General features: G+C 29.9%; 1 protein-coding gene across 1 annotated transcript; it reads left to right on the forward strand.

Annotated features, from left to right (window-relative positions):
* The first annotated feature begins 2658 nt into the window (after positions 1–2658).
* Positions 2659–3834, forward strand: LOC129919642 (plasma kallikrein-like). Its single transcript, XM_056000595.1, has 2 exons — positions 2659–2922; positions 2982–3834. The coding sequence occupies exon 2, from the start codon at positions 3035–3037 to the stop codon at positions 3773–3775; it is 741 nt and encodes a 246-aa protein (XP_055856570.1). The 5' UTR covers positions 2659–2922; positions 2982–3034; the 3' UTR covers positions 3776–3834.
* Positions 3835–11837: the final 8003 nt, after the last annotated feature.

Genomic DNA, 11837 nt, shown 5'->3' on the forward strand with positions numbered 1-11837 from the left:
AAACTTTTCAACTTTACTTTCTCATCATAACTTAAATTTTCATTTATTTTCAAAGAAATATTTTCATCGCGGCTATCACATGTATCAACTCTTAAAATCTTATTGTCAAATTCTAAATTTTCAAAATCATTATCACTTTCATTTTTATCAAATTTTAAATCATCATTTTCAAGTTTACGATCATAATCGAAATTTTTCAAATTATCAAAATTAATTTCATTTTCTATATTTTCTTTCACGTCAGCTCTTTTGTTTTCAATAAATTTTAAATTTGAATCTCCAATCATCAACTTAACATTTGTTTTACGCAAAAAATCTCGACCTAATATGATTGGAGTTTTCATAGTTTTGTCGCTTACGACATAAAGACACAAATTCACAAAATTTTCATAAAATTTAACATTACATACTAAATTACCTAAAATATCCAATTTGGAATCATTTATGCCAACGTAATTGGCAGTGGACGGCTTTACAGATGTCATCATAAACGGCAGCACATATTGTTGTTGGATGAAGCTTATGGGGCTTCCTGTATCGATCACAGTCATCGCTTTCATAGAAACTCGAAAGCTTTCAGCTTCACCAATCGCAGACGAAAACTCGTACTCCAGAACACCATGAAAATCAGTCAACAACGCAGACAATTGTTCTTTCGGTGGGCCTTCATTTTGAACAACGTGAACAGGTGATGGTTGGGGGCAATTGCTTACAACATGCCCTTTTTCCCGCAACGAAAGCATGAACCCTTTTCACGACGTGGTTTTGGACACGTGGTTGATATGTGACCAGTTTCGTGACAGTTAAAACACTTGACTTTGGTTTCAACTCGTGGTGAAGGTTTCGAATGTTGAATAGGTCTATTGTAACCAGACGTCGATGGTTGCAGTTCGGCTTTCATTTTCTTGTATTTGCGTAGAACAGCTTTCAACTCACTGATGGTATTCGCCGTTAACATGAGTTGTTTGTTGAACATGGAATCTGGGATTCCTCTAATAATGTAGGCGATCACATCCTGCTCATCGATCTCTGCAGACGACGCAATCTCCTGCATTGCCAGAATATATTGCTGGTAATTTTCATCTCGGCGCTTTTTTCTGTTTCGCAACGAATTGTGGACGTCTGTTGCAGTCGTGTGATGATGAAATTCGGACAACAGAGCAGCTCTAAGATCTCTCCAAGTTCGAAACGTCTTAGATCTCAGAAACAACTTCGCAGTACCTTTGAGAAGTCTTTTAAAATATATGTAAGACTCTGCCTCACTAAGATGGTATGTGACGATTGCATCTTCCACGTTTTCAATCCATTTCTTAATTGGATAATCATCGTCGCCAGAAAATGATGGCAAAGAATCCTCAATGTCACGTGACGAACATGTGGCAGAAGCGTGAAACTCTCGAACAGGGCTATTAAGTTCAGCCAAACGTCTCTCAAGGGCAAGAATTTCTTCCCTTTTCTTAACAACTTCACGGAGTCTCTCAAGACGTTGTGAAACAGCATCAACTTCATCATTCACGTCATCATTACCACTGTCGTCATCTTCCACAACAACATGACCATCAGGAAAAAATCGCTCAACTTCATTTTGCTCCAATGATTCGATCGCTTCACTTAAGCGAGCCTTAAGTGCACTCTTTGCACCAGTTGTAGCCAAATTCATTACAGAAAGCTTCTCTTTAAGCATTTGCACAGTAGCGTTTTGTAAAAAACTCCATGCACGTTCGTAAGCATCCATATTCATAAATATAGTTTTTTTTTACGAAAAATTAACAAAAAAATTTAGGCGTAAAATAATCGAACACATGCAATAAAATTCGAATTAAACCGAGTACTCTATCCCACTTCTGATAGTTTGTAAGCTTCTATTTCTTAATTAAAAAGCAAATCATGCAAGCAAACTTATGACAACTTATAAAAACGAGCAAAACTAAAGCGACAAGCAAATAAAAAGCATTACAAATAATTAAAACAAGAACGTATTCTTTAGAGATCTTTATTAAGACTTTACATTTCAATTAAACAGACTTATCTGTTGAAAATCTATATTAAGACTAACTTAAATGCTATTGCGAAAACATAATCAATAATCAAACATAATCAATGAAGCTTTGAAAAAGCTTTTAAAATAAAAAAACAATGCAGTTATAAAGTAAGCAATGAGCATAAGAAATAAAACAGTTTAAACTAATCATTCGATTTTTCTGTTATGTTCAAAAAGAGAACAGATAATACATAATAAAACATATGTTCAAAACGAATCATAATAAAAGCTTTCTTTTCGGACTCAATGCAAATGCATGATCGTAAAGAGTTGCCGTGTATGTAGAATTAGTATTTTACAAGTTGTATGGCAATATCGTAAGAGATGAAGTCTCTTACAAAGCCTTAGGTATATTTCAAATCAGAGAAAGGAAAATTAATTTTTTTTGAATCCCAACTCACCAAAATCTTTTTCGGAGTGACGTTGTCGTTAGAAGGGCGCGTGTTGAATATGTCACAAGAATATTATGTAGCTTTAAAATGCATACAAAAAATTAAAAAAAAAAAAAAAACAAATATTTAATTTAAAAGGTATTTTTGGAAAATAATTTTTAATTTTTTGCATGAAAAGTAAACATACTTAATTATAAAAGAAAAAAAAAACACAATTTCGGGGAATTACTTTGACGAAAATAATCAAAATTAAATTCTAAACAGTTTAAAGAGAATAAACAACAATGAGTGATGTTTTCTTTTGGGCTTAATTAGATAAATAAAAACAAAATGTGCCAATTGCAAAGTTCTAAATATAAAACAATAATACCTATTAGAGTTGTTTTTTTATGAATGCACATGACAAAATCTTCCATTGAAGATAAAATGTTACCAAAAATTGATATAAATTAAAGTCTCACCAAGGAAATCATACACAGTTTCACAAAGGTAACTTATCAAAATGGTGGCATTAAAAATCTTCGTTGTTTTGTTAGCTTTTTCAACAGCTTATGGACAAACTACGAGTACCACCACGAGTAGAAGTATAATAGCTTCCAGAATGCTAAATGGAATTCCAGCTGATACAATTAAAAAAATACCACATTTTGTATCAATTCAACCATTTTTCTCAAATGGAGATGGAACGAAATTGGAACCGTGCGTTGGATCGATTATCGCTGATCAGTGGGTCTTGACGTCAGCAGATTGTGTTAGCCAAGGTAACAGACTTCAACTGGACTTCGAAAAATTCCATAAAAATAGCACAGCTAAGTCATATGGTGCTGTGGTGAATAACGACGAGGATTGGGTTCACGTATATCCCACTTATTACGACAATATTGCTATGGTGAAAGTTCCATTCCAACTTAAATTTTCCAATTCATTGAAGCCGATTCGTGTTTCTTCAAAACAGCCTTCAGAAATGCTGAAAAAACTGGCTATTTTACCTGGTTATGATGGTAAAAAGGACGAGTTATCTTATGCTATGATGAGTATTACATCTAATGATGATTGCATTAAAGCGCATGGAAATTACGACGAATATCTAAATATATGTTCTAAGCCTTACATGAACAATGGCATTTCACCATGCCTTGGAGAATCTGGAAGTGGTTTGGTGACTGGCTGGCCAAAAGAGCCAGAAATAGTGGGAATCTTTACAGCTGAATCCTATGATTGTTACAGTTATAAACCATCAGTTTATGTTAATATTGTAAAGTACATCACATGGATTGAAAGCATCATTGGTTCCATCAATAGGGAAACATATACTACAACAAGTGGGCCTCTATATACATAAGTAGGTGCAGCATTTAGCTTGTTTTCAAGAAGCAACCTTTTAAGGTTCTTTCTGATTAAAACGATTAACTTATATAATAACTGCAAAATGTGTGTCTAATCATTTACTTACTGAGTTAATAAATATGTATAACTATACAAAGCAGCATTTAAATAATGTGTTTTATTAATTTATAATTATTTTCGTCCTCATAAAAAGCCTCCACAAACCTTCCACCAATTAAAACACTATCTTCTTAAATAACTTGTACGATCCTAACTTATTCTTTTTAAACTCTTTACTTAACATCTGGATAAAATGCATGGTTCTATATATTTTGAAGTCTTAGTATGCAAAATTTTAAGCCCTAAAGATTGTGCCTGTGAAGTCTCTGGGGTTAACATAGAAGCCAAATATCTAAATGGTTTCATTTGTGTCTGCTATTCTTCTTTCCTGGACTTTGAATGTGTTTTTCAAAATCGTACAATGTAATAACATTAATAAAATGAACATCAATAACTCTACAGATACATTCGAATACGTACAATTGTACAACTAAAACTGCATCAATATTCAAACATACTACATAGAAGAAACGCACGAAACGAAACACTGATTTTCATACTAAATCTCTAAATGCATCAAATCAAATCAACTCGAGCCGACTTGACTCAATTTGACTTAACTTTTATTAAGAAAAATCAACCAAATAAAAAGGTGAATTTCACAAATATTGTTTTATTGCATGTTTTTGAAGTCTATCTTTTTGCTATAACTATAACCTCAAACTATGATAGAATAACTTCAGTATAATGAAGTTTTATATTGATGTTCACTTATAAAATCTGTCTAACAGAGTTTTAAGAAAAAGGAATTTGTAAAGTTATTTAATAGTAAAATATATTGTATTTTCTTCTCCATAGCTTTCAGTGCGATTTTATACCCAATTTTAATGAAACAAAAATTTTAATATTCGAGAGAACAATCAGTAGAACATAATTGGTTTCATATTTTGTTAAAGCTAACAAAATTTCTATACATTTTCAAAGTTTACACTTACCTGGTCACTATGGCGTATGTGTAACTTTTTTTTAGTTTTACTGATTGAGAATATAATTTTTCTTTTAAACAAATAATGAAATCAGTTTAATTTTGCTAACCATTTTCTTAAGGAATACGTGAGAAGTGCTGATCCCTGTTAATTTTTAAAGAAGAAATGATATTTATGTATCAAATCTTTAATAAAAAGCTGCACGTAAAATGTCCTTAAGTTTGATCTTATTTTATGGCATCAAAAACCATTTAAGTTTTAATAATGAAACACTATTAGCAATAACCCTTGCAGGAGTTATCTCCTAAACCAAATAAAGCCTATAAAATTTGAATTCCAAGCATTTTTTTTTAATTATAACAAAATTAAATTGCCTAAAAGCTTTTTTCTAATTTAACGATTCGAATAATAGGCATGCATCAAGAAATACAATTCCTTTTGGTAAGAAAAGTTTTAATTTCTATTTTATGGGAGTGGGTCAAAATTCTGATTTGAAAATTCTTTTTTTTTCAAGAAAGTTCTGTTTTTCAAAATTTTGCTTTTTTTTCTATTCTGTCTTTCAAAATTCTGCTTTTCCAAATTCTGCCAGCATTTTTTTTAATTCTTGTGATTTTGTTTTTTTTTATGACATTATGCGTTTATTAAATAAAAATACACTTTATTAATGTAATTTAACTTTCTTACTTTCCTAACTGTTTGCCGTTTAAATGTCCCAAATATTTTGCAAACTACCTAAACTGATTTCCTTATAACTCACATCTATATACCGTTGAAAACTATAATTAGAAACGTTGTGTGATAAAAAAACAAAACTCCTTTTCTTATTCAGTTTTTTTTTATTATTAATTTTCATTTGATTAATTAAAAAATGTTTAATTATATTTTAAAGTTACTCGTATTTATCATTCTCAATATTTTTAAATTTATTGATTTATCAAAAAAAAATGTATATTAAAATAAATTGCACGACTGGGGTCGCACGTACTTGCTCTTATGCTTAAAGTAACTATAATGTTAAAGCTTTTTATTCAAGAAATTTAAAATTTGATATATTGAAGAAATTTCATAAGTAGTATAAAAAAATTAAATCTGTTTTTATAATTAATAAAACTCCGTTTTAAAATATCTTAAAAAAAAAAAACAAATATGCCATTTTATTTCTCGTATAAAAAGGTATTTTTAGAAAAAAAATTTTGAAAATTGTAGGAGCCGTTTTTTAAAAAAATAATTTTTTATATATAACATTTTTTTAACATTTTAAAAAAAAAAAGTTGGTATGCCATTTTGAAGAAATAATTAATTTACACATAAAAACTAAATTTCAAAATTTTTCATTGATCCGTTTTCAAAAAATTGATTTTTCAAAAAAAAAATTTGAAATATTTTTTAAAAAACCAAAAATGCGTTTTTTGAAAATTTTCTAAAATTTTAATATTATCTTTACTTACACACTTTTGTATAAAAATTTTCATTTAAATCGGGTTAATTTTGTACGAGATATTCAGAAACGAAAAAAACCGTTCTATGACAGGTACCGTTAATAACGGTACAAAAAATATTTTTTTTATTTAAAAAGTTGGCCCTTATGTGTAGTACTACACACAAAAATTTTAATCAAAATCGTTAGAGCCGTTTTTGAAAAAAATTACCTTTTCTATTTCCGTTATATGGCAGGTACCGTTAGTTTTGGTCATAAAAAAAAAAATTTCAATTTCCCCTCTAGGGAATCACCAAAAAATGCTAACTACCAAGTTTGAAGAAAATCACTTCACTCGTTTAGGCTGCAGCTCCAGATAGAGACAGACACACAGACAGACAGACAGACAGACAGACAGACAGAATTGCCGGACCCACTTTTTTGGCATTCTCCATCATCGTAATGTCATGTAAAATTGTTGTCTCGAGTTCGATTTTTTTTACGAATCCTAAACTTGCCCTATAGTACCTATATCGCAAGTAAAAATTGGTAAAATAAGTAGGTAAGTAATCAAATATGCAAAAAGCATATTTTATATTATCTAATATACTCAAAAAAGCGTTCCCAGAACACTTCCTTGCTTAAAAACATGAAAGTAAATTATTTTTTATTTGTACATGTGTTTGTTAAATTTGCTATACAATAATAAATATAAAATTCTGACTTCAAAATTCTGTTTTTTTTTCAAGAAAATTCTGTTTTTTAAATTTCTGCTTTTAGAGAACATAGTTAATAGAATGGCTTATAGATGTTTAACACTTAAATTTCCATTTCTAAATAAAGTACATATGTATTTAAAAAAGAACACAATATAAAATAAACTGAAATGGAAAATTTGATTAACGTGTAAACAATTTGTTTATATAATATACAATTTTATAAATCATAGTTCATAGCACAGCTTTAAAATTAAGAAACTGGTCAAGGCTGCATCCAAGTATTTATTCTGCCCATAATCTCTTCAAGGCCCTAACTACAAAATTTTCGATTTTGATTTTTTTTGCATATTTGGAGTTAGGGTATTGCCTCGGATTTATTCTTATTTATTTTCTTAGTCTAGATCTTCAAATAAGTCAGAAAATTCCAAACACTTTTTTAATTTTTTTCATTTTTATATGCAAATTGCGGTATTGGATTCAGAGTTTTCCTCTATAACTCAGAAGTATGAAAAATGTAGGTGGGGCCCTTACGAGATTATGGGCAGTATTGAACTTGACTTCGAAATGAAACATGGTTGTTTCTGTGCAGGTTTAAAATTAACTGCAGTCGGTACAGTTATTATGATCAAAATCGATATTATGATTTAATCTCAAAAATATTTCGTTTTACATTGTGACAAAAAAAAATAAAAAATAAATTTTGGCCAAAACTTCATTTCCGGGAACGATTTTGGCCTCTGAATAAAAAAATGTAGTTTTACCGACATAATCAAATCATGCCTGTTTTGTTAGTATTTTTTTTATCAGAATCGTACCCATCCAAGTATAGCTGGAATATAAACTCTTATCAAAAAAATTACCAAAAAACTAAATTAAAATTTAATTACGCGGCCATTAATGAATTTGTTATTTTATGATGTAATTAAGTATTAAATATGTTGTACAGAAGTTTTATCCTTGTGACGTATAAAATGGATTATTACACTTTAAGTAGATTGTCGCAATGTTGTAACTACTTGAGGGAATAGGAATAGCTATAGAAAATATTGGAGCATAAAATTTGTATCAGCAAAGTTGAATTTTTAATAATTCTGACCTCGAAATTTTACTCTTCCTTTGTTTTCACACTAAAAAATTAAAAAACCACCGGGTTAGAAGAGAACTATGATTGTACGAGCCTCGTTTAGTAGGCACAAGATTTCGAAAAATTAGTGTAAAATTTGTGATATTTTTGAAACTCACTGCAAAGAGGCTGATACTGATTCTTTTACATAATTTGGCTTTCATTACACTCATTGCGGTATTTTGAATTAATTTTACTTTGAGTCAACCAAAAAATTGACCATAAATGCTTTATCACAAATTAATGTTCTTTTTTCCACATGCGAATTATACCAATTGTTTTAAGTTAAGTTTTTTTTTTAGAATTTTAAAATTATTTTGTTGGCAATATAACTTTGAAAAAGTTAAATCAAAGAACTATTTCTATTGTACAACCAAAAAAACTTTCTTTCACCAAAAAATGTGACATGTTTGGTGAAATTCATAATTTAAAAATTTGCTGCATTGAAGACTTCAAACGACCATTAAATATTCTCCGCATGTGTTGCAGCAGTAAAAACTCCATTCTTAAACTCTATGCCAAACCGAACCGGTAGCGGCAACGGCAACAAACACATGTTCCACAACTCTTTTCTTTTGCTTTTGCTCCTGCATCTGGTGTGTGTGGTTCTAGAAATGGGTTAAAAATAGAAAAGAACTCAAAAGGGAGCCGGGATCGGGAGTGTACCCCATCGAACTGTGTTGTCCCCCTCTGTGTCCATGTCCAGGTCATATACAGGACAGAGAATTTTCTTGAGTTCTATGTTTGTTAGCTGGCCTTTTAATGTGTTCCTCCCTCGACCTCTCCTCTTTTATTTTTTTTTTTCAAATACCGACCAGCCCAAAGTTAAAAGCCATATTATACTCTCTGGGTTTGTGTATATCCAAAGGAGTTATTTTTGTTGTTCGGTTTGCATTTATGGATTTTCTTGCGGTCGGTGGAGGATTTCTATATGTTCTTCCCTTCTTATCCTAGGTTTACTCCTCAATTTGAGAAAATATACATTTTACTTTTAACTATGGAAAAGGCAGAGGGGTAAGGCTGAATGCACATTAAAGCTATATAATGCACATGTATTTTGTATATATAGGATCTGGAAAAAGTCAATGAGGATGCGATGTCGATTGGAACGACCAACGACATACAACACGAGTTCAAACGAAAAGAGTGTTATTTACGGTGCGGCAAACATGAAAAGCCTCGAGTGTCGAGTCCAAGTCAAGGAACAAGGAATATCTATCAGTCTCTGTTCTCTGGTATACATTTATTATAGAGTTTAGTTTTTGTCTTTTTGTTCGTCTTTTCATTTTCATTTTCACTCGCTTTTGCTTCTGATTGAAGTCCACACTTCCTGCTTCAAATGGTTATATGCTATGGCTATGTGTCTTTGTGCTGCTGGCTGCAGTTGCACTTTATGTGGTGGACTTCCAGCAGTCAAATGAGTTACAATAGCTTTATGGTTACACACATTGAACTATTATCGTATGAATGTTCTTTAAAAAGGACATGATGTTTACTTTTTTATAAAGTTAGGTTAGGTTAGGTTACTCCTTGTTTTGGTTTTTTTGATTTGTAACTTTGATGGTTTGTTGTGGTATTTGGACACATTGTAACACATTTAATGAGCAACTATTCTGATATACAATTTTTTTAACCTAGACATGGGTGGGAGGTTGATAATTATAATCGATGGTTTTGTAGAGCAGGATTTTTGTATCAGTTTTTCTCAGTTTCAAAAAAGTCATAAAAACGAGGGCGAAGCAAACACCTTAACCAATCAAGTTTAAAATCTCAGGCCTTTCTCAATCTTTAGAATCCAATCCAAATGAGTAAGGAATAAGATATCAAGTTAACAAAAAGAAGTAGCATTTTTTGATTTCAGGAAATCTTCTAAATAGTAAACAAAAATACCCGTCTTCATAAATCATTCATTCCAACACAACCCAAAGTTGGTATATTGTGATACCTTAATTGAATATCTAAAACTAATTTTCCCTGTCAATGTCCGTATTTTGTTCCACTTCTAAGTTTTATATCCTCTTATCCCTTATTTTTATTTCGATAAATGTTAAAGCAGACATCACGAACTCCTGAGTTAATCCATTTCTAAAGCTGAACAGATAAAACTTTTACTACTGTACAATCCCAACTCTCCTTTATTATATGTAGATTCCTAAAGTTCTGTCAAAATAGGGCGGGAAAATTGAAGAAGGTTTTAGTTTCGTTTATATAAACTAAGTGATTTAGAAAGAACTTTCGTAGGCAGGATAGAATTTGATTTAAAATAAGTGAAATTGATTGAATGTATCTAAAGAAATAGATTTTCCTTAAATTAACACCCCCTTTTTTCAATGACTAACTTTCTATCAGATACGGAAAAAAAAAACAAATTACCTTTAAAGTGTGTATGGCGTATGAGTAACTTTTTTTTTGTTAGATTAAACATTTTATGTTTTAAGAATTTGTTAAAATTACTGTAAGTATAGTTTTTTTTACATATCACAAGAAATGATGAATTGATTTTGATTTTTGATTTACATATCACAAGAAATGATGAATTGATTTTATGATTTAGACGAGGACTTTTTTATTCCAATGTAAAAGGTATATAAGTATCTATTTTTCTAAATATTTTTTTTTTCTAATAAAATACTTTTTTATGTACATATGTTTCTAAATATTGTTCATGGAATCTTATGGATATAACGTCAAGATCAACACAAAATATTCTATAGAGGAATGGTCAACTGACGGAATATTTTTAGTATTTTTTTTTTTTTTTTGATTTTGTGAAAATTACTTTGTCATATTTTCCCCTGCAATTTAATCCTTTTAGCATAAATTTGTTTTGCAGTTTTCGCTAAGTACACTTTGTCAAATTCAATTTTCCAATTTCAATTTTAATTTTATTTAAATTTCACTTTTATGTTAAATTTTACAATAAAATACAATTTAACTAGGAAAAATTAAGTGTAAATAAAATAAAAGTATGAGCCATTCTTAAACAACTGTATGACCAACAAAAAAATATTTTTCAAGCTTTAATAAAAAATGCCGTGGGGTTCTAACAGTTGTTGTTCTTTAAGTATAAATCTTTAATTTGATCAATGAAGCAAAATAAAAGCTATATTACTCCTTTAAAGCAAACAAATTGAAATAAGGAATGAAGATGAAAGTTAAAGAAAAATATTTTTTCTACATATGTTAAGATAAGTTCAATATCGCTTAGATATAGTGAAAAGCTAATCTTTGATTTTTCTTAAGAAAGAATGAAATTAGTTGGTTGTTCTTATTGAAATTGGAAGATTATTGAAAATTATTCTCGAGGTCATCAAATAAAGTCCCATAAAACGTGTTTTGTGTAGAATGTTGACAAGTTCTTACCTAATTATTAATTCGCTGATTGTATATTGATGAATATCTGCTTGGAATATTACCGCTTTGATTATGGAACTCTTTTAAGACAAAATAAGAATTCAACCTTGGAATCAATGCAAATAGTTTTTTTTCTCAAAATCATCGTTTTCGTTTCGAATCGCGAGATCAAGATTTAGGTACAAAACTATGGAAAATACTATACTTTTACATATGAAACATGATTTCAAGGTATTTTTTCAAGGCAATCGGACGTCTCTGCAAAAGGTAGGTAATACCCATTTTTCATGTTTTTTATTTTATGGTAAATGATCATAACTACTATTTTGCCAAAATTTCTCCGGTTTTTTTCCGGTTTCATCATTAGATATTCTTTATTAGTTTCTTAAAAAAAAAAAAAAAACAACTCACTTTACTGT

The sequence above is a fragment of the Episyrphus balteatus genome, chromosome 4, assembly GCF_945859705.1.
Source record: "Episyrphus balteatus chromosome 4, idEpiBalt1.1, whole genome shotgun sequence".
Classification (NCBI taxonomy): Eukaryota; Metazoa; Arthropoda; class Insecta; order Diptera; family Syrphidae; genus Episyrphus; species Episyrphus balteatus.